General features: G+C 37.8%; 1 protein-coding gene across 1 annotated transcript in view; it reads right to left on the bottom strand.

The window, feature by feature from the left end:
* Positions 1–8,443: 8,443 nt before the first annotated feature.
* The window catches only part of STX7 (syntaxin 7), a 70,199-nt gene continuing 54,115 nt past the window's right edge, over positions 8,444–24,527 (bottom strand). The window contains exons 3-9 of the mRNA XM_006885021.1: positions 22,094–22,187; positions 21,304–21,441; positions 18,588–18,640; positions 17,956–18,052; positions 15,622–15,694; positions 13,573–13,655; positions 8,444–8,539 (exon numbers count right to left, since the gene is read on the bottom strand). Coding sequence (XP_006885083.1) covers positions 8,444–8,539; positions 13,573–13,655; positions 15,622–15,694; positions 17,956–18,052; positions 18,588–18,640; positions 21,304–21,441; positions 22,094–22,187 — 634 coding nt within the window. The remainder of the gene's footprint in view (positions 8,540–13,572; positions 13,656–15,621; positions 15,695–17,955; positions 18,053–18,587; positions 18,641–21,303; positions 21,442–22,093; positions 22,188–24,527) is intronic.

Raw genomic sequence — 24,527 nt, 5'->3', positions numbered from 1 at the left:
CGTCTGACATACTTTGGACATGTTGCCAGGAGGGACGGGTCCTTGGAGAGGGACATCATGCTTGGGAGGGTGGAGGGACAGCGCAGGAGGGGAAGACCCTCTATGAGATGGATTGATTCGGTGACTGGGGTAATCGGGATGGGTGTGTCAGAGGCGGTACGGTTGGCGCAGGATAGAGCAGGGTTTAGAGCTGTTGTGTATAGGGTCGCTATGAGTCGGAAACGACTCGATGGCACATAACAACAACAACAACAACATGCCATCCCCAAAGAAGGTACTGCAATACTTTTAAAATAATATAAAGAAATTCCAAATGACTTTGAAAAATAGATCATAGATCAGGAAAATAGTGCAAAAACATCAGGGTGATCCTAATTTAGAATCCATAACACCTTAATGCATATCAGATAGAATGGAAAATATTTATGTCCAAGCTTATCACACTAAATTTTGGTGTGCATTCCAGTGCAAAATGATTACATGTTAAGATGATGATAATATTTAAGAAGATTAAAACATTTCATTTGCTACTGACAAGAGGTAGGATGTGAGCAGGCATATTGAAAATATTAAAATCTACTCCAAATTTCTTTAATATCTGAATATGGAGAAAGAAAGATAAACTAAGACATATTTTTTATGTTTTATATCTTCATAATAATTATTAGAAGAAAAATCCATTTTGATCTGGGAATTCTTCATGAATAGGATTTAGCTGTATAAATAACCTAAAAACCATAAGCTTCTATATTACCACACTTGGGTAAATCCCTATTTTCTCAAATATGTAAACCTAGTTCATTTAATCCCATTCTGACTTTCATATTTCAGACATACCATGACCTACTGACTCTGAAACATTCAGTGAACATTAAACACTGGGTGTATGTAGTCTCAAGATGCTTTAGATGAGGCTCAGTAACTGAACTGCTCAGTTTCCCATTTTTGGCTACAGGTTTTGGAGTTAGCAGTAATGTCTAACAGTACTTCCAGTAAACACTTAAAAATTTGTACTTTAGGTTGTCCAAAGTGGGAATTAGTTCTCTTTCAAGTTTATTTAAAGACTCGACTGTGTTCAGAAAGACTCCCTCTGAAACAAGTAAGGGTGTCATACAGGTACCAACTGCACAGGAAATCTGGTTTTGCCTTCCACCACATAAGTTTTAAGAAGACATGCCATCACTACACAAAACCTACAGGGATCCCGCTCTGAGTAATTAAGTGACCAACCTCTTTAAAACCTGCCAGAAGCAACAGTGTCTATAAAAAACTATTTAGTGTGTCAGTGACTACTTATGCCTTTGAAATTAGGATTATTTAGGGGAAAGTAAGATATTACACAATTTTCTTATTAGCCAAATGATTGTCAAAACAATGGATTATAGTAGGTATATTGATAGAGTGTTTAAATTATAAAAAAGGTGGTACTGTAAGCCATTTAAAAGATTTTGTTTATTCCTTTCTAATAAAAAAAAGAAACAAAGGAACATTCAAAAGTTACTATGGGATAGATAAAAATTAGTAACATTTCAAGTAACATATTACCAAGCATACACTTAATGCATTTGCTTTGAGTAAATTCTGATGAAATTGTCCCACATTAACCTTAGATCCTCCCCTTGCTTCCAGTGCCCTGCCTTCTACCGGGAGCAATGATTCTCCCAGCGCCCTGCAAGTGCCAGTGAGCCAGGATTCCAGTGAGAATTCCACCAGAGCTCTCTTCCTTTTTCTCTTCCTCTTCTCCCAACCCATGCCTTTCCTGGTGGTGTCAAAAGAACAGTCCTTTTTAGAACAAGTTTAACCAGATCATCACTCAAACAGCTACTTCTTCAAAAGCTGTTGGTTTCCTGTTATTCCTTAACTGCAAATGTAAATAAAATTCAATTACCTGGTAAAATAAAAGCAGGAGAAGCAAGTCAATTTGAAAAGTGAATGATGCCAAGGAGACAAAGGCTCCTAAGTTCGTTCTCATCTCCTTTTAAAGTTTTAAGAATTTATATTTCAAATGCTGAAATGTAAGCTTCATAAGGACAGGGACCATATGCCTGTGAATCACTTCTCTTCTTTGTGCCTATGCATATGGCAGTCTGCCATGCAGCTAGAAAAAAGACATGTCAATTCAATAAAGTTAGTGTTTATGTAAGGAGGTAACAGAGAGAGAGGGAGGGAAGGATTCTTTCTTATTGAGAAAAATGGACTTGCTTATTGTTAAGAAGGAGAGGTGTAGAAAGACAATGGAAACAGCCCAAATGTCCAACCACAGCCAAATGGATTGAGAAATTATAGTACTACACAGCACTCAGGAGCAATAATTTTAATAAAAACACAAAACAAAACACTACATACCTTGGGAGAGACTGGAGAGCATAAGACCATTATTGTAAAAGTAGGATAACTAGTAAAATGTGTATGAAGATCCAAGGGGGAAGGGGTGGGCGCAAAGGGATGAGGATGGGTAGAGGTAAAATCACAGGGTTGCAGAATTTGGTGGGGGTGGGGGGCGGGGAAGGAAATGAGAAGGATCCAGCAAGATCTAAAAAGACAGGGTAATGGTGGGGATAGTCCATGGTGAATAATTTTATAAAACACAGTGTATGGCAATGATTGTATGAAATATAATGTCAATGAAGGAAAGTGTGGGGGAAATATTTTTTTAATAAAAAAGAAGGGGAAGTGTATACTCCTTAGAACAATCAGCTATCCTTTTAAAGTCCTAGGGATAAAGCTCAGAAAGCAAACAAAGACAGGGATGGAAACAGTACATACAAAGAGGAAGCTGGAAGAGTGCTCGTGTGAGATATCAGTCAGGATCATGAAACAAAATACATATGAACTGTTGAACAAAAAGCAATTTTCTCTGTAAACTTTTACTCTAATTAAAACAAAAAAGTTTTTTAAAAAGTTTTAAAAATTTTTCTATCAAGGGACCATTAATGGGAATTAAGAAAATTCTACGAGGTTTCCTGCATCATGTAGTTTGCTTTTTTTTCTGTTTTACCAATGCGCTGAATCATATGTTATTAGGGGGTTCTGCTAGCATAGAATGCAGGGAGTTACTCTAACCCAAAGGCCACACATCCCTGCTGGTTCGAATCCACCAGCGGCTCCCTAGGAGAAAGATGGACCATCTCCTCCATCATTGCCCCTTCCTCTATAGTGCTCTTTGCATTGCAGGGACACCAGAAACTACATCGAACGGCTCCTTCCCTTTCTGGTTCTAAATCAAAACGGACCAATGAGAGGTACTTGCCTGATAATTGGAAGGCAGAGAAAGGGCATCATCCTTCCTCAGTGGCTGTGGCAGGCAGCTGTGCGGGGAAGTAGCCAGCTAGGCGTTGTGGCAGCCTCCTTGTGGCAGCTTCCTCTGGATCGCTTTTGTAGATCTGGTTTGGTACTATAAACAGCTGAGAGGGCTGGTGGTATTCTCAGAGACTGCCTGGCGTCAGTGCTGCAGGCTGAGACAGCAGAACTTTCCAGATGTAGCTGAGAGTTGCAGTGGAAACAGTTCACGAGATACCCCCATTTCAATGCTGTGACCCACCCTTCTGGTGCCAGAATCAGCTTCGAGTTTATTAAAATCTCTACACTTAATCAAGAGGTCTCTGTTTTTCTGAGTGAACTCTGAGAGAAATATTAAAATGCTTCAAATTGTTTAGTATTAATGCAGGAGGATGGGTGATCCTGTTTGGTTAACTTAGTGAATGAGACTTTATTTCATTGAGTCCATTAATTTTGGAAAGTTTAACTGAAATGAATAAAAATGACCCTGTGTATTTAACATCCATGTAATTATTCTTCTGTCTCGTGTGTTACAGTATAAGGATACACATTTCAAATGCACTATGTTGTTGTTGTTATGTGCCATCGAGTCGTTTGCAACTCATAGCGACCCTATGTACAACAGCCCTAAGCCCTGCTCTATCCTGTGCCAATCGCACTGCCTCTGACACACCCATCCCGATTACCCCAGTCACTGAATCAATCCATCTCATCGAGGGCCTTCCCCTCCTGCGCTGTCCCTCCACCTTACCAAGCATGTCGTCTCTCTCCAAGGACCTGTCTCTCCTTACAACATGTCCAAAGTATGTCAGACGAAGCCCCAGAATCTGTATTGAGCCATATTTTCACCAATTTATAAACTATGTTAGGGTCGTTGTCAAGAAGAAATGTGGACTTTTCAAAGAAGTAGGACAGTATAACACATACAAAGTGCCAGTAGTAAAAATTTTGATAAACGTAGTTTCTTAATGGGATGTTAAGTTGTTCAGTTCCTATGGTTGATTGAAGATGTCCAGAAACCAATGGTCACATTTGTTTTTTGAAACTGAATTATGAAAATAACTCTCCTACTTTCCCCCACCCCCAAAATAAAATTCTTTATTCATCACTGGTGAGAAAAGTTTAATCATAAGTAAAATGAATGAATAACATCATTTGACTTGTTAGGTGATGGCCAACTAATTTTTTTACTCATAATGACCTGTATGACAGAGTATCATGGAGTTTTCTAGACTTTACTCTTTACAGTCAGTGCATGGAATATTCAGTATTCTTTGCCAAAACAATTAAAAAATATCAAGGGACTGCAAGAAGAACAAACACATCTTGTCCTGGACGAGGAGCTACCAGGGTGCTCCTCAGAAATAAGGATAGTGAAACAGTGTCTCACATACTTTGCACATGTTAGCAGGAGGGGCTGGCCCTTAGAAAGGGACATGATGCTTGGGATGGATGGTTAGAGAAAAGGAGAGAGCTCCTCAGGGAGAGGAAGTGAGCTGGTGACTGCAGCAATGGGCTTCAAGCACAGCTGATTGTGAGGACAGCGTAAGACCAGGCCAGGTTTCCTTCTGTGGTACTGTGGTACGTACAGCTGCTATGAGGCCGAGACAGTATCAGAGCACCAAATGACAACCATACTCGTTACTGGAGCAGGCCTCCAGCTCTTATCTCTGTCGAGTTACATGGATGAGGTTTCAATCGTCAGTCTTTCAGTTGGCCGCCAAGAGCTTACCTGTTGCACCACTAGAGAGCCATCCCACTAAACCATCAACATTCCCCAATCACCTCTTTTTACTCCATTTTGAAGCTTCATTTAATAGTCTCAACCTGGCCATATGTAAGAAACACATTCCATTTTGCACTTCAAAAATATCCTGAAGAAGTTAAACCTTGCCACTTACACTACTTAAAACAGACAGTGAATTGACATTCTTTATGCAGGTTTTCATTTTATTTTTTCACAAACCAACTAAGCACTTTCCTAGCTGAATTACCAACCAGTGTTGCAGAACTCGAAGTCCTCAAAGTCACCTTTCCCCTCCCATTATCATTTTCTCTTAAAAGATTCATACTCTAAATGTTGGGGTTGTTTTTTTATTTAAATTTTATCCTTGTTTATCTAAAAAGTTCTCCTCCCCACAAATATTACCATTTTTAACAAAAGCAGTGAAGAGACACCCCCTCACCCCACCCCTCCCCCACATCCTGCTGTCAGCCTGCTGTGCTTGGTGAGCCTGGCCCAGGAGTGGCTGTGGAGCCTGTGATTTTCAATTCGAGTGAGTCCTCCTCTGTTCACACCACGCTTCTTGCTTTGTTTTGAACAGATCATGGTCTCATTATTTAACACAAATTTTGAAGGACAGATTTCAAAAAGTTCTTACAATTTCAAAGTAGTTAAACTACTTCTCCAAACTCCCTCAAACTCACAGCCATTAAGTTAATTCCAAACTCCCTCGAACTCACAGCCATTAAGTTAATTCCAACTCCTAGTTAGCCTTCCGTTGGGTTTCCAGATTGTATACATTGCAGTGGGAAACTCCCATTTTTCTCTTGTGTAGTTGCTGGTAGATTCAAGCCATCAGCAACTGAGTTAGCATTACAACTTATGAGGGACTACCTCACCACTCTGTAGGACAGAGCAGAACCACCCATAAGGTTCTCAAGGCTTAAGTCTTTATGGAAGCAGATTGTCTCTTCTTTTTCCCCACAGAGCAGCTGACGGGTTTGAATTTTTGGTTAACAGATTAGTGCTTTAATTATGATGCCACAAGAAAACTTCATTTGCTATAATGTCTCACAACAAAGCAAGAGCTAGTATTTTTTTTTACAACATACTCAATACACCTATGTAATGACCCCAAAAATTAAAAAAAATGAAATTATTCAAAACCAAAGGCTCCGCTAAATAATGATTTAAGAGTGTGCTCAGATGCTCTGAAGCTAAAATAAAACCTAAATGATAAAAGCATGGTATCATCCAGAATAAGGGAACTGAGCAAGCAAAATAATGTCCAAGACAGTTATGAAAACAGGAAAAGACTTGGTGATACAATAGCAAATCTTTCCACTCAAGACCAATGGCAACCAATTGGTACTTAAAGATGAAACAAACCTTTTTGTTGGAAGAGTGCAGATCGAGAGGCAATTGTATTTTGCCTATCTCATCCTCAAGCCCTCATCTGCCTATTTCTGCTACTGCCTAAGAGCATCCTGATAAAATTCCTGGTTGTCATTCTTGTCACCATAGTTACAAGAACAGTCACCACCATGCTGAAGTGGCCGCTCAGCAATGGGGCTGGAACCCTACTTCTGCAGGCTGTTGTTTTGAGGGCATTTGGAATCAGGTTGTACCTGTATGTCTCTCTTGCAGTCGACATTGTCCCTGCTACTACTCAAATGCTACAGGAACATGTCTTACACCATGATTCATTTTGCAAAAGAAAAATGTTTTCATAATAAATTACTAACACAGTGACCAAACAGAATGTCTGAGTAGTGGAAATAGTTAATGTGATCAATGGCTAAAGGAGAGGCTAGATGCTGGAGTCCACTCAAAGGTGCCAAGGCAGGTCTGTGGTTGAAGGTGTTCACACATCTCAGAACACGGAGTATACTTGCATCTTCCTCCTGCTTTACTCTCCTTTCCTTCCAGTTCAATTGCTGCAATTTTCTAACAGCACAAAATCACGGTTTCCAAACTGTTTTCTACAGTGGTACTTTTATGGGAAGAAAAACCAAACCCAATGTTTACCGACATTTCTACAAACAGATTCTAGCTATTTTCTACAGTGGTATACTTTTATGGGGGGAAAAAACAACCAAAGGTTTATTGACATTTCTACAGTTTCTAGCAAGTAGGGACAAAACCTTCTAAAATCACAAAAACACAAATCAGGGTAAACCGGTGCTCCAGAGAGATGTTGAATGGCTGTCTGGTGGTCATGTGCACTGTGTTGGGATTTCAGGGAGCACAGCACCAAAAGTGCAGGGTGAGCACTGGTCCCACTGAAGCAGAGTCCTCATGAAACAGACTTAGCCAGATACCTTTTATATCATCTTTATTATGGTTGCAAAGATACAATTTACTTATTAAGTACTTAACATGGTCTTTGTTCCCATTTGAAATCTCAGTATTTGCCATGTAAAACATTGCCTTCACTATCAAACTACTATACAAGAACATTATAAAATACAAATTAGAAAGTAAAACCATCCCCTTGACAGTATTCAGAGTAGTTCATTAAAACCATATTATTTTTAAAAGGCAAGTGAGTTAATTGGCCAAACATCCAATTATTTTCTCAGGAAGGATTCTACAAAATGGCACACATGTTAAACATTCAAAATAACAATATAATGCTAAAGTAAATAATGACCCACAATGTCATTGTATATATAAGACTTTTAGTAGGATACAATTTGAGATCTGTATAATTCACACAGGTGATTTTTCATACACTTCCTTCAAATTTAAATACATATTCATAGCAACTGCACTTTCCCCAGTAAACATCAGACATAAAACAAGCCTATATAAAGACAATTGATTTTCAACAGTTTAGTAGGCAAGCTATAGCAAATGTTTGATATATACACATCAGGAGTATGAGATATATCCAGAGTAAATAAAGGTGAAAAAAAAATTAAATATACAATCTGTCCTATTGTGAACCAGGAAACAAAACAAAACAGATCACTGTAATTTACTTAAGTTACTAAGAATATTTTCTCAGCTGGCTCATAGATTTAAGATTTTCAATTGAAAATAAAACAAATTTTTAATTATTTTCAATTGAAAATAAAACAAACAAATATGCACAGAGTACAAACACTTTCAGTTTATTAATTCTCAAACTAAGTGGACAGGTATAATAAATGATATATGAAAGGCATATAAATGTGGGCAAAAACTTAAGTTATTAAGGTTGAAAAGCATGGGCATTATGCCTGCAATGGTATTTAGAAAACCTTTGAGTATCAGAAAATACCAGATTTAATAGCAAGGAAACTTCCTCCCTACACAAATAAAAATAACAAAGTTTGGAAACCATTCTTTACTTAATAGCTTTACAGTAATTTTTTAAAAAACAAACAAAAAAGACCAAACATGATTTCAGGCATCTCCCGACATAATTTGGAGAATGTAGTGCACTAACGGGCGCTGTCATTTCCTGCTCACGCCCCATATGATGAGACTGAGAATCACAATTCCAATGACAACAATGAAAATGATGATGCACATGGTTTTCCGAGATTTACGCTGCAGAGGCAAAAACAAAAACATTTTTAACAGACTCAGTGGACCACCTCTATATAGCAATTGAAAATTACTTGGCTCATTCCATGAGTAAAATCAATAGTAATATATGTGCCTCAAATTTCTAGTTTTATTCTTTGCCTCTAGAAAATCTCTTCTATACATATATGGCACTAGCCTTCAAAAAATAATATTCCTGAATGTTATAAATGAGGAGTAGTTTTGCAACTTTTTACATTTTTTCTAATTCCCTTTTACAGATAATGGGTTTTTTTGGTTCTTTTATTAAAGAATATTTTCTAAATGACTGTTGCTAATATATAGCATAGCTATTGGTTTCTTTCATGACACATTATTTTTAACATGTGCTTGAGGTGAAAGTTTTACTTAGTTTTTCCCCATGATAGTCTGCCCACAAATTGTCCTGTGACGACTGCAGGCTGCCACCCTGGAGAGTTCCAGCTTCGCTGGGCTTCTATTGCCGTTCGTCTGACTCCCTCGTCCTTTCAATGTCTTCACATTCCTAGTTTTGGGCAAACACACTTTTGGTCTTCTGAGTTGACTGGTCTAAGGAGCACATGTTTCACACTCTGTATTTTATTCTCCTGTTCATTATCTGGCTGGAAGGTAGGAATGTCGTCTGTTGTCACTTGGAAGTTTTTCCTTAGGGTAATAATCTTGGGGTAATTTTCTGTTGAAGCATGGTGTTTTAATTTTTGGCCTTTAATTCAGTTCTATAGTTCCTGTTTTGTTCTCTCTCTCTCTCTGTGTGTGTGTGTGTGTGTGTTTTTAACCTGCCAAGCACCATGTAGTTCTCATTTGGCCTATGTTTTGAGGTTTTTTTAACTGTGATTTTAATGAAAGTTTACAGAAAAGGTGAATTTTCATTCATTCATTGCACATTTTCCTCCCTCCTCTTCCCTTTCCCCTCCCATAATTCACTTTATTTTAAAAACTAAAAAAAATTCATTCATTGTTACATAGTTCCCCCGCCCCCTAACCCCGTCTTCCCCCTTTGCAATGAACCTCTTATTTGCACTAACTGATTAAATGAGTCTGAATTTCTCCTTCGTCTCCTTTTTCCAGGTGGGAAGACGCAAATAGTAATTTCTTAGATGACTATTCACACAGCTTTAATACCCCAGATACAACTCACCAGACTAAGTAGAACATTATCTTTCTGAAATGTTTTACCAATTGACCTAATATCTACCAAGACTATGGTTCTTAGTCTTCAGCTCCAGTGTTTCAAGGCTGATGTTTAAGTATTTTCTTTAACTGTGCGCCCACATGCTCCATCATATATATGAGTAAACATGTTCTATTCACAAATAAGTCTAGAACTATGCACCATGATACCTATATATATGTATGCAAATGTGCCCTCATAATTTTCTTCACCTATTAAGCACACATATTCACAAATGGATTTACTCACAAATTATTTTTAGCTCTTTCTATGGTGGGATTCTATATGTTGCAGCCCTTTATTCCTATGTGCCTCTCAGTGTCTTTCTTCATCTGGATCACCTTGGTCACAGTGTGCTGGTCTCCCTCACACTGTGTATTTTTTTCCCTTCATCAGATTCATCTCCTGTCTACTATCTAGTGGCCCAGTGCAAAGGGGGTTACACTGCTAATGTAAAGGCTGCACCCCTATGGTGCCCAAGGACAGGCAGTTCAAATCCATCAGCCGCTCGACAGTAGAAAGATGGACAATCTCCTATGTGAGAAAATCAGTTCCAACTTGATGGTAATTGGCTATGTAGTGAGTATGTCTCTCTCTCCCCCTCACTCTTCCCTTCTTGGTAAGTGTCAGAGTGTTCCTTACTGTGTGTAGACCTTTTCTTGACTTTTTAAAGTTTTACTTGTGATGGTAATTTCTCTGGGAACATGCTTGGATTTAAAAAAAAAAAGACAAAATAAAAGTTAATGTTTTATGCCATAGACTAACCTATAATTATTGTGAAAATAAAGACCAGCTTAAAAAGCTTATATAATTTTTATCAAAAAGTTTATCTCAGAAATTGAGTTCTACTGATGGGTAAAATGGTGCAACCACTATGGAAGGTGGTTTGGAGTTTTCTCAGAAAGTTTGAAATACAAATACCATTTGACCCAGGAATGCCACTACTGGTAATATATGCTAAAGAAACCATAACCTCCATCAAAACAAATATATACACACCCATGTTTATTGCTGCATTTTTTTATAATAGTAAAGAGAAAGAAGCAACTCAAGTGTCCACAAACAAGTGAATGGATAGAAAACTATAGCATATTCATACAATGGAATACTACACAGCACTGAAAAACAATGAACTTATAAAACATTATACAACATGGGTGACTCTGCAGGACATTGTGCTGAGTGAAATATCTCAGTCACAAAAGGACAAATATTGCAAAGCATCACTTGTTATAAAGTAGGCCTGACATGAGGGTTTGGAAAGAAAATAAGAAGAAAAATAAGAAGGTTGCACAATTTGATGGGTGTAGGGAGGGGTGGATAAAGGGGAAAGATCCAGTGTGGAAAACAATGTATACAACTTTTAAGTAAACCATTATAAAATAGAAATTTTATTTTTTTAAAAAAGAGTGCATAGATAATGAATACTGCACTGAATAGATGAGGAAAGAACTGTTTAAAAGGAGTATATGATTAGGAATTATATGCAAACAATAGCCCAGAATAAGAGGTACACTGCAAAGAGGACTGGGAGGAGGGGGAAGGGAGGCAACTGAGCAACAATGAATGAATATTAAAAATATAATAAAACAAGTAAACTAGGGGAGAGGGGAAGAAGGAGGGATAAGGGGTAAAAATGCACAACAATGTATGAATGAAAATCTAACTTTTCTGTAAACTTTTGTTATATCAAAATTAGAATAAAAAAATTTTACAAAAAAACTTGAGTTCTATGAAAAATATTAGCAATTTTTCCTAAAATAAATGTATGAATTCCCCAAATCAATCCCATTATTTAATATATATTAATATTTGAAATGGAATTAAAAATCTTAACATATAAATAAAAAAGAGAAAAGATAAAAAATTAGAATTCTTTAAGATGTAAAGATTAAGAATATTGTTTCATTCTTCATTCCTGGTCCAGCTGTAGATTTCCATATTTCTTTTAACTTCTTGCATAGTTCACAGTAATATGCAGGAATCATTTTTCTTACAAAGTAAAAAAAATCATAAATTTACTTTGTGTCAACTAGAAGTACTACAAAAATTACAAAAACTCTATTTCTGAATCTAAAATGATCTTGAAAACTACAAATTCTCAAGATTCTACATCATCATCAAATAGGTCAACTGAGTAATTTTCAAAGATTAAAAATAATTTCTCAAAAATTTAAATATAATAATTTATAAATATCTCCCAGATGCTTTCCATTTACCACTGAAACATGGAATTAATGCATCTTTATCAGCAATCACAGACATTCATCTATGATATACTGGTAATGTGCAAACAAATTTTCGAGTGTGGGGTAGTTGGATCTTTTAGTGCTAACTAGTGTTTAGTGTTACCTTCTTTTATTCTCATGCTTCATCTAAACAATTCAGAAGTAGCATATTTTTTAGATTCATAAGCTTACCATTAAAGTTTCCAAGCAGAACTACTAGAAACTTGTTTGTTTTTTCAGTGTTTGTGTTTCATGTACCTTTCCTCATCTCATCAGGATCTGTGTTGGAAAGGGACCTGGACAAGCTTGAGAAGATGTGTTCCTTTCATCAGGAACAGAAAAACTAGAGAGCAGCTACATTCTACAAAAATCCAAAGCCAAATAAAGTAAGCCTAGTACTGATAACTCCTGTGAAATACTAAACTCAACAACTTTCTTCACCAACAGGTTTATGACTCTTGGCATTTATGGCCTGCCATTTGTGTTTGTTTTTAATTAATTGTTGTTGCTAGGTGCCATCAAGTTGAGTACAACTCACAGTGACTCCACGAACAACAGACCTGAACCCAGGCCTATCCAGTGCCATCATCACCATCTCTGACACGTTTGAGCCTACTGCCGCAGTCACTGTATCATCTATCTTGTTGAAAGTCCATGATATGCCATTATAAATTCCATGGAAGTGGCCATCTGAATAGTGTCAACAGCATGGGTAAACAGGAGTTACTTAGTGACTACAATTTGCTGCAATTCAGTAATTTCTACTCAGTTTATTGTTTCCCTACACATCACTGTATATACAGTGAGGGTAAAACAGCACTGCAATGAAAGACAAGTTGAAAATATCTAAGAGGGTAACTGTATCATAGATATTTTCTAAGAAGGTAACAAGGTCCAAGGAAATGTTATTACAAACAATTATAAAATTAAGTTTTAAAGTGAAACGATGTGCTAGAATATTTAGAGATTTCCAAAAACTCTGGCCTTATCTTTGTTGAACATCAAAGGTCTACGTATTGTTTTGTAGATCACTAATTCATGGTCAACTATGTGACATATACATAACTTATACTTGCAGAAACTTAAGAATCCTCTCTAATAATCTGGTACATTTAACAATGAAATTTCTGGCAAAAAGTTTGCTGAATGCTGACAGAACACTTAATAGATAGGGACATTCCTAGCTAACATAATTTCCATAGGGTCTAAAGAAGTTATTTCTTGGGCAAAGATCTTACCATGGTAGTCAGAAATGGAAATGACATACAGAAAATGATGTTATGAGGGAAAACCAGCAAGAAATGCAGAGAGAAGGCTAGAAGAGATTTTTAGGTTGGAAAGCCTGATATCTGAGCTCACCAGCCATTAGGAAAGCGGTCTAGGTTCCTCTACTGTTGGCTTAGCACGTCAAACTTCTCATCACTGAGGCCTACAAGGCGGTTCAAACCACAGGCAGCATCAGCCAAAGCCAGTTCTCAAGTGAGTTACTTATTTCTCATGTCTTTATCTAGGATTTAACACGCTATTTAGTATCTTCTGCCATTTAAATCTGATTCTATTTTAGCAAAATAACTAAAATTGCAAACAAAATTGAGAAAGTGGATTACGGATAACTTTACCTGATATTCTGCTGCCCTGGACAGCTGCTGGTTCGCTTGCTGAACATGCACCTCTGCATTTTCTACATTGGCTTCTATACTGTCTTTAAAATAAAACATACACAACCGTTAGATGCACGCTGACGCTCTAGTAACAGAGCGGCATAAATCAATACGTTTTAGTCAAGGTAAGGTTACATGTGCCCAATATTTAATACTAGCAGTATAGCACAAAGTACAGACTTTTTTCTTCATTATTTTTTAAAAAGTTTTTAATTCAATGATTCATAAACTTTTTGTTTTATAACACTAATTACAACTGATCAATGCCTTTTATTACAACACCCATTGTACCTGGCCTTTCCCTTCTCCCTACCCATTCATCCACTGATCTTGCTCTCCCCTCCCTCTCTTCCCAAGCCTGACAATCTTCAGGATTGTTTCAGTGTGTAAACCTCTCCGCCCAAGCCAAGCATACTCCGTCCACATTGTTAATTAGAACACACACAATGTCTGATCATCCATTCACTTCACACTATCCTTTCCTTCATCTATATACCAACAGTGTTCAGTGTCTATCCATTTATTTTTCTACTCCCTCACCCTATTCTGTATTCATGCTGGATTGAACTCTCAAAATATACTTTTCTGATTTGATTTTTTGTTTACTTGAGTAACAATGTTTTGGTTTTTTTAAATAACAGTGTTTGTTTTAGTAACAGTGTTTTTAAAAAGTTGGAAGATTTTTTAAAATAAAAATTTCTTTTGTGTGTGTTTCATTAACACTGGCCTTATACCATGTTTGTCCTTGGTGACTGATTTCTTTGGCTCAGCATCACGTCCCCTAGAATCACCCATGCTGTGTAGGTTTTCACGAGCCATGTAATACTCAATTGTGTAAATATGCTACAGCTTCTCTACCCATTCATTTGCTGATGGGTACTTGGGCTGTTTTCATCTCTTTGCTGTAACTCTAAAAAAAAATTTTCTTTCAAGGGAACTCTGGTGGCCTAGTGGCAAGAAGGTGCACTGCAATCCTAGAGGTCTGCAGTTTAAATCCACCAGATGCTGTGCTAGAGAAGGGGGGGGGGGGCAATCTATTCCTGTACCAGTCAGATCCGATTTGACGGTACACACAAAATATAATGAATAAGTTATATTTTTTCCCTGTGGTAAGATGTACTGCAATCCGTGGGCCCACGGTTCGAATTCACCAGATATTCTACAGGAAAGTGATGAGCAAACTCCTCCCATGTGATTTACTGCCTCTTGAAACCTACGAGAGGGTCAGCTATGGGTTGGCTCTCACTTGATGGCAAACAAGCAAGCAACAATATACCATTTCTTAGGTGATCTAAAGAACACAACATTTTAACTTCATTTCCTAGACTCTTGTTTTTACTCTACATACTTTCTTTAGGTTGGGTTGGATTGGGGGTTGTTTTGTTGTCGTTCTTTATCAGGTTTAAGGACTCAAAATCAGAGTTACTCACTTTATGTAAAGGTCCAAACACTAATTATTTTAAGCTCTTTAAGCCATAAAAATCTTACACACAACTATTCAGTTCTGCCTGGTTAATGAAAATGCAGTTACAGAAGTTATGTATGACTAGATGGAGCTTGCTGACCTACTCTACATGTCAGACTTGGGGTTAAATACTTAGAACCCTGATTTTCTCTACACTTCTATTCTAGGTGAGATCTTATCCAAGCTCATGGCTTTAGATACCATTTAGATAAGGATACTGTTGTTGTGAAGTACCTTAGAATTCATTCTGATTCATTGCAACCCAATATGACAGAATAAAGCTGTCCCAAAGTGGTGCTTTTGGCTGCAGTCTTTACAAAAGCAGGCCATTTCAAATATTAAGAGAAAAAAACAGCTGTTTTACATAATATAACAAACGAGATGATGACTGTTGTTAGGATTGTGCTTGAGATTGCCGGGATGGGGCGCGATAGAAGGTGGACCAAAAGACGGGAAATACTTGTTCTCATCTAAGAGAGGTGTCATCAGTAAACTGCAGGCAGCTTGCTCTGAACTCACAAAATTAAATCCGAAGAGCTTACCAATCACATCTCCTTGCTCATGAATCATCATTCCCAAATCTTTAAATATTTCATTAATATCCATAATATCAGCCTAAAAGAAAAAGGAACATGTTGTTGTTGTTGTTATGTGCTGTCGAGTCGCTTGCGACTCATAGCAACCCTATATACAACATCCCTAAACTCTGCTCTGTCTTGTGCCAATCGCACTGTCTCTGACACTCCCATCCTGATTACCCCAGTCACTGAATCAATCCACCTCATAGAGGGCCTTCCCCTCCTGCGCCGTCCCTCAACCCTCCCAAGCATGATGTCCTTCTCCAAGGACCGGTCTCTTCTTACAACATGTCCAAAGTATGTTAGACGGAGCCTCAGAATCCTTGCCTCCAAAGAGCCATCCGGTTTAACCCTTTCTAGGATGAAATCTGTTTGTTTTCCTAGCAGTCCATCGTACTCTCAATACTCTTCTCCAGCACCACAGCTCAAAGGCATCAATTCTCCTTCTATCCTCCATAGTCACTGTCCAACTCTCTGATGCTTAACAAGTGATCGCAAAGACCATGGCCTGTATCAGATGCACCTTAGTCTCCAGAGAGACACCATTGCTCTTCAGTACTTTGGAGAGGTCCCTAACAGCAGACTTTCCCATGGCAATGCGCCTTTTAATTTTCTGGCTACTGGTGCCAAGAGTGTTGACCATGGAGCCGAGCAAACTAAAGCTGTGAACAATATCAATCTCTTCACCATCCATCCTGATGCTGCCAATTGGCCCAGTGGTGAGAATTTTTGTCTTCTTGACATTGAGCCTCAATCCATATTGGAGGCTACAGTCCTTGACCCTCTGCAGCAGGTGCTTCAGGTCCTCCTCAGTTTCAGCAAGCAGGAACATAGTATTGTAATAAATAATTCAGTTCCTGCTCCTCAACAGACAGGGGGGAATTAAAAACACAAACCACCCTGACATCACCACTCACACACAGGACCGCATGCATCTACTAGACATGATAAACGCATTTTTGGAGTGTACAAATATTTATTATAATCAACTCTAAGGAGGTTCTGAATAGGCATCAGTCCTCTAAAATAAATGGCATATTCAAAATAGAAATCAATTATAGAGACAGGGCCATGAGTATTGACTTTATTTTTATGCAAGCTGGTAGTTTTATACAATATCTATTCACAAGAATGCAAAATATTCTTATAACTTAATTCAGTAATGACTCATACTTCACCTTGCAATAGTCTTAAAGAATATTCTTATAACTTAAGAATATAAATTAAGGATCTACAGTCTTACATGAATAAATCTGGAAATGCAATGGTATGATGGATAAAGAAGTGTATTTACTATATGCTCACTATTATTTTCACCTGATGGAAGAATAAAGGTGAAGTGTTTTATTAAGAGTGGTGGGGCAATTTCTATAACCTCCTGTGCCTTAGTTTTCCCATCTGTAAAATGGGGAAGGCAATACAGTTAACTAACTCAGAGGGTTTCTGTGAGGAATAAATGGAATAATTAGCAAATAGAGTTTATCAGATACTCTAAAGAACACAAAGCCATCAAATCAATTCAGACTCACATGACCATGCAGGATAGAGCAGAATTACTCATACAGTTTCCTAGGCTGTAAATTTTTATGGAAGTAGAAAGCCTCTTTTTTCTTTCCCTTCAGAGAGCATGGTAGTAAATTAACTATCCATGGTACTGTGAAGAAGGGAACAAATAGATCTGTCTTGGAGAAAGGGCATAGTGCCAAAGTGATCCTTAGAGGCAAAGATGACAAAGTTCATCTCACATACTTTGGACATGTTATTAGGAGAGGCCAGGCCTTGGACAAGGACATCAGGATAGTAAAGGTGAAAGGTCAGAGAAAGAGAGGACAGTCTCTAACAAGATAGATCGACACCAGCAGAGAACATACGTTATCATCCAAACCATAAACATTAAATAGTGTTTTTCCCAACAAAATTATTATAATGTATGCAGTGCAAATATTACTCCATGATGCATTTATCTAGTTTCCTATAACGATGTTAATGAAAGTTAAAGCTGGAGTTTCATTCATTCATTGATACACACTCCCCTCCAAAGTTCTTCTTCCCCAATTAACGATGTGATGCACGTTGTTTCAGATTGTTAACTGTCTAATCATCCATTCCTTTCAGACAGTCCTTCCTGTTACCTATTCCAGTGTGTTGTTCATAATCTATCCATTCTTTTCCTATTCTTCCGTCTCTGAGTCCATCCTAGTTTTCTATCTGAATCCTTCTTTCAGCATTTTTAAGCACCCCAAAGAAAAGCCGATAAAGAACAGAGTATCAGTGCTCCTCTACAAGGATAAGGCTTACCTCAAGTTGCCTAATAGAAGACTCTCTCTCATGAATAAGCCGGAGGTCATCCTCTGTAATTTCTTCATCCTGCAGCTGTGCCTGTGGTTGAGTCTGGCTAATAAGAACAGAATATGAACAAAGGAAAAATGGGCATTAAAAACATATTTCCATTTTAAGAAACACTTAAGAAAATATTCTATTCTTCAATATTACAGAATTGCTCATTTTGAACAGGTTTAAAAATAGAATATTAATGAAAAAATATTAAGTTTTATTTCTTTTTTTAAATTTCACTGACTAATGATATAATTTTACTTTATATTAAGGTTTTGGAGCTATTTTTAATTACTAAAAGCAGCATTTGAAAACTGGATATAGTTCTTTGTTGAGTCAAATCTTATACAAGGAAATAGTGTATTTTAAATATTAAATGAATCAATAAGCATTTATTTGGACCATACTTTTTCAACACAGTAATAAGATATATAAATAAGTCTTTAAAAATTTTTCCTTGGCACTCAAATTTATTGTTTTCAATGTATAAATTAAGATATTTGTGATAAGAAAATATAAACTCTGCTTCAAGAATTATCATGTATCAATACATTTGAAAAATTATCTTTGTACCTATTATATCTTGCATTTCTTACCTTTCCCAGGATGCAAAATTCCTTTCTTTGGAACTGTCCTCAGGAAAACCACCCTGAAAAATTTAATAATAGGATAGGTTGATAATAAGAACCAAAAATTCTCACATTTTCCCTTAAAATATTTTAAAGTTAGTTATGTACATATATGATACATGAATGCCTTCCTGTACACATACACTATATGTATACGTACATATATACATACATACATATTACATACATACATATTGTGCTGTTGATCGCCGTTGAGTCAAGCATGACTCATAGCAACCCTATGAACAAAAGGCCTGAAGTCTTCCTATAACTATTATCATTTATCAAAGTTCACAGAGTTTCCAGAGGCATGTTGTTTAGGGCAGTGGATGCCACTAGCTAGACAAACAGACAGACAGACATATAACAGGTCCAGAGAGAGTTGCAAAAAGGGTAGTGGAAGGGAGGAAAAGGGGAAAGACAATGAGAACATGAGGGGGGGAAAGGGAAATTCTAGTTACATTTTAGGTCTGCTACAGCATTTTACATGCCGGAATGGTAAATACTGAAAGGCTGGGCACACCTCGTGTCTTGGGAGACTTAGTGTCAGCTGCATGCGGCCTCTGGCTTCTTGGGGAGAGGGTGGTATGGAAGGCTCTGGGCATTTGTGGCTTTCTCTGTGCCCCAAGTGGACGTCAGAAGAGCGGACTTGCCAGATGTACTGGGGGGTCTCTGACTGAGAGTGGCCAGCATTTTGCATGCTGGGATGGTAAATACTGAAAGGTCAGGCACGCCTAGTGTCTTGGGAGACTTAGTGTCAGCTATGTGGTCTCTGGCTTCTTGGGGAGAGGCAGGTATGGAAGGCTCTGGGCGCTTGCCTCCGGAAACCCTATGAACCTGGAGAAAGGGTAAGAATCACACATGTAAGTGTTGAGGACTTTCGTTCATAGGGTCACTATGAGTCGTCTACGACTCGATGGCACTTAACAACACAGAGAGACACCAGTTGGCCCAGTGGACTGAAAGCGATGTTACCAAGCCAAAGGTGGGTGACTCTAATATGCGGCCCTAAGGCCTGCTTTTCACTGTTTTTGTTCAAACAGTCTTCTAGGTTGTATAGCCCTGGGGTGTCCACTTGCCTTACAGAGGTAACCTGTGGTTACTGTGAAGCTGAACGCTGTTGACAATGATGTGTTACAAACATGCAATAATGGTTACCATGGTAGAGAGTGTTTGGTGGAGCTCCCCGGCTAAAACAAGCCTGGAAGCAGGAGTGGCATCCACGTCAATAAACAGCTTGCCTCCAGAAACCCTATGAACCTGGAGAAAGGATGAAAGTCACGCACGCAAGGGTCAAGGACTTTCGTTCATAGGGTCACTATGAGTCGTCAACAACTCAAGGGCACTTAACAACAACAACAACATTTTAAAGTAATAATAATTGATAAGGAAGGGCTTAAATAACTATTCTCATGAGCCAAATAATAGACACATTTGGCTAAAACGGAACAGTCTTGGAAACTTGACTTTAAGAAATATATCATTTCAGGGGTGGGGAGATGGGGGAATTGTATACCAATGAAGGAATTTTTTTTTCTTTTTCTTTTCAAAGAGAGGAGCGAACTGGTGTGGAGGGGTGGGCAGGGAGAAAAGTGCAGCAATGAATGAATGAATCACTATAAATGTTTATTAAAATTAATAAAAATGGGGGGAAAAAAGAAATATTCCAAGAGCCATCTGGTGCTCATGAGGAACTTTACCTAAGCCACTTTCCTCCATCTCCTCCTCCAGTACATCTGCTAAGACCACCAAAGCCCTTTTCTTTGTAACTCACTTTTTTCTCTCCAGATTTGCTCCCTTTCCTATAGGTAACCTGAACCCTGAGCCTGGGTCCAGAGACAAAAGAGAAATATAACCGCAAAATATTTGGGAAATATATTCCCAAATGAGAAACCCACAAATAATCTCTGTTAAATAAACAAAAAAACAAAAACAAAAAAACACTTCAGATAGTTTCTAAGGGAACTTAAAACTCAGATTAATGCAAAATTCTACTTTAATATTTTCATTTATTGTTTCCCACATTTATATTCATGTTTCAATATTAATGATATAGATTTACTTTGCTCATTTCCATTGTTTATTAACTATAATCATATAGTAATATAAAAGCATTACATCCATATTGTTGTTGTTAAGTGCCGTTGAGTCGCTTGCGACTCATACCGACCCGATGTACAATAGCCCTAAACCCTGCTCTATCCTGTGCCAATCACACTGTCTCTGACACACCCATCCCGATTACCCTAGTCACTGAATCAATCCACCTCACAGAGGGCCTTCCCCTCCTGCACCGTCCCTCCACCCTCCCAAGCACAAAAAGCACATAGGCAATCTGAAAGCCTTAACTACCAAGTCAATGTGATACACTAATTCGAATTCAATTCTTTTATTTGATGAAGTATATTTCTTATTTTTTGGCAATCTGCAATTTTTGCTCTAGGACACAGGAAAAATTGCCACAGTAGTATGTAACCATGGCTCTCTTCTTAAAAACTAAGCAGAAAAAAATCTGAAAATAATATTTAAATATTGACTTTCATGATAGTCATAAATCTTCATGACTTAAAGCAGAAACAAACATGCTAATATAATCTTTTATGTTTTTCCAATGCATACACACACTCAGTCCCCATAGTAAATAATCATATTCATTATTCACTGTGCATTTTTAAATACTTACAGATACTCTGGAACTGGCTCTTACTCGAGCCACAAACTCCTTCTCTTTCTCAGCAGCTTGTCTCTGGACTTTTTGAAAATTTGTCAGTGATGTTGTGAATTCAGCCACTAAGCGATCCTTCTGTATTTTCCTTTGACGCTAGAGGAAAGGGAAGAAACTACTAGAATCAAGCTGTGAATTTCTATGGCATTTTCAAAATCTTCTCACCGCGGCAGTCAGAATCAACTGAAAGGCAATTAACAGCAGCAGCTTAAGGCTGAAATTTTTGCTGATTCCTTAATTACAGCTTTTACTCATCAACCCTCATTAATACTTTGACAATATGTTCAAACATTTTACATTGTTACAGTGAAGTAAAAAACATACAGTGCTACATTTCTTTCATTCTATAAACCTAGGTAATGATTTTCATACTCTTTTAAAGCAATATTTCTCTGTGGGTAGATAAAGTCATATGCCCCCCGCCCCAGGCCTTAATTTCTACTCCTACAAGTAGGTAAGCAAGTACATAGAGACGTGAACCTAGAACGCTTCATACCTTGAGTGAGTGCGCGAGTGAGAACAATTACTTAGGAAGCATCGTAGCACCGAATTTGGGGCAGGGCAACTTCATGCAAACAGTTTCTGCCTATTGAGGCTGAGCAATCAATTCTAATTTTATGTTCCATGAACGAACCCCATGAAGAATTTGTCTTTCTGCTAATTTCCTTGCAAACAGTTCAAAGACAGTACTATGCATTTGATTTCTCTTACATTCAAGCTATCAGTAAAGTTTCTTAAAGCCTGATACCTGTTCACTGGGAGTGGTGGGCAGAGATCCAAATTCCTTTATGTACTTATCAGTTTCTTTGGCAAGCTGGTTAGTGTACTGTTGCTTCTGTTGCCTGCAGTGAGAAAAAACAATTAAAGCCAAAGAACTTAAGTATTTCTTTAAGCTATAATTCTGTCACTTGAATTGATCTGATGAATAATTTCTAGAAATTGCCTTTTTAAAAGATTGACTCAAATTTTTCTCTAAAAACAAACTTTCCAGGTTTAATCTTTTTATATATATTGATACAATAGTACATGGAAGGGTCTTTACTCACCCAGGTTAGCCAACTTGAAATAAGTAGACCCAGCAGTAATGTAAAAATACAGATGACTTAAGGATGGGAAGGGAGGAGTAGGGGGTCAGAGACTGGTGGATAGATGGATGGGGGTTGGGGGTAGGAGGAGAGACAAAATATAGTGAGGATCTGAGGAGATGTTATAATAAATGGCAGTGATCAGTTAAGACTAATGCTATAAAACAAAAATGTACATGAATAATTGAATAAAATGATTTTTTAAAAAAAGAACTTCCCCCCCCGAAGACAAAAGTAAATTTAACCATGAGAGTATGGGAAGTCTGTTTCTGTATGTGTGATGTTTCGGGGGTGAGGGAGTCTTTTATCTAAATCCTGCATCAGAACTTAACTAGAGAAGCAAAAAGAGTAACTGTTTCCTTAGGCTTTGTCCAGTTCTCAGGATCAGGGGGCATGTAGTCTCTCCTATTTTTCTGCCTGGATATCATGGCCTAGTGGTAAAGAGTTATACTGTCAAACCAAAGGCACACGTTTGGATCCACCAGGTGCTCTGCAAGACAAAGACAGGCCTCTACCCATACAAATTACGGCCTCTGAAAACCTGCTGGAGGTGCTTTCAACTCAATGGTATACAACAACAACACAGATACTTGCACAAGAAGACTGTGAGAGGAGCTAAGTCATAGCACAAATCTACTATTTCTACGTGTGCTGTGAAAAGGGAGGTCTGGTGGAGCAGTCATACGGAGACGTGCTGCTAACTCAAATGCTGTGCTTCTTGGGTGGCTTGAGTCTATCTGCATCTCGGTCAGAGAAAGATGCGAAATCTCCTATTTTCTTGGGAACCCAAATTGGGAGTCAGCTGTGAGTCAGTTAGTAATTGAAGATGATGAGCTTTATCGAGAAAAGGGAAGAGAATACTTAACAAAAGAGGTAAATTTAAGTTTATTTAACTTACAGAGCAAAAATACTTCTGATTAAAAAAGATTATAAAAAGCAGGGGGGAGACATCTTGCATTAATGTAAAGTTTTACAAATTTCAAAGTATTCTTCACATATTATGATATGTCTTATACACATATTTATACACATACACACAGATATATAGATACACACATAGATATATAGATACAGATACACCCATAACCCGTTGTCTTCATGCTTGTATGACTCAAGCCAATGCTATGAGACAGGGTAGGTGTGATCTGTACAGAAGCCGACTGCCACATCTTTTGTTCCAAGGAGCAGCTGATAGCTTCACACTGCCTGCAATCTTTCAATCAGCAATCATGTACTTAGTAACTGAACCAACAACATGTCATATGATATAATGTAAAGTAGTATAAACATAATACCACTATAGTATGTTGTTATTGTTAGGTGCTGGCAAATCAAGTAGAACTCACAGCGACCCTACGAAAAACAGATCTGAACCCAGTCCTATCCTTTACCATCCTCACAATCTCTGACACACTTGAGTACATTGTTGCAATCACTGTGTCAATTCACCTCCTTGAGTCTTCCTCTTTCATTGTTCCTCTATCTTTCCAAGTATGATGGCCCTCTCCAAAGAATCGTATCTCCTAGTAATATGCCCAAAGTATGTGAGATGAAGCTTTACCATCTTTGCCTCCATGGAGCATTCTGGTTGCACCTTCTCTAAGACATATCTGTTCTTTTAGCAATCTGTGAGATATTGAACATTCTTCTCCAACACCACAGTTCAAAAGCATTCATTCTTCTTCTATCATTTCTATTAAATGTCCATAGCAAGTGACTGAAAAGACCAAGGCCTGGATCAGGTAGTCCTCAAAATGACAACAATGCTCTTAAGTAATCTGGAGATGCCCCTCCCTGTAGACTTTCCTAGTGCAATGTCTCCTGATCTCCTGACTGCTAGTGCCAAGAGTACTGACTGTAGATTCAAGTAGGATGAAGTTGCTGATAGTCTCAATCTTTTCTCCGTGTATCACGGTGTGTTGTCTATTGGTCCAGTGGAGAGAACTTCTGTTTTCTTTATGTTGAGATGCAATCCCTATTGAAGGCTAGATTTGATCTTCTGCAGTAAGCACTTCAAGTCCTCCTCACTTTCAGCAAGGAAGGTTGCATAATCTTCATACAGAAAGGTACTGATGAGTCTTACCCCAATACTGATAT

This window comes from Elephantulus edwardii, unplaced genomic scaffold (assembly GCF_000299155.1).
Source record: "Elephantulus edwardii isolate Elephantulus edwardi_28Jun2011 unplaced genomic scaffold, EleEdw1.0 scaffold00039, whole genome shotgun sequence".
NCBI classification, from domain to species: domain Eukaryota; kingdom Metazoa; phylum Chordata; class Mammalia; order Macroscelidea; family Macroscelididae; genus Elephantulus; species Elephantulus edwardii.
The sequence above is the reverse complement of the archived record's forward strand: the minus strand, read 5'-3'. Positions and strand labels throughout refer to the sequence as shown.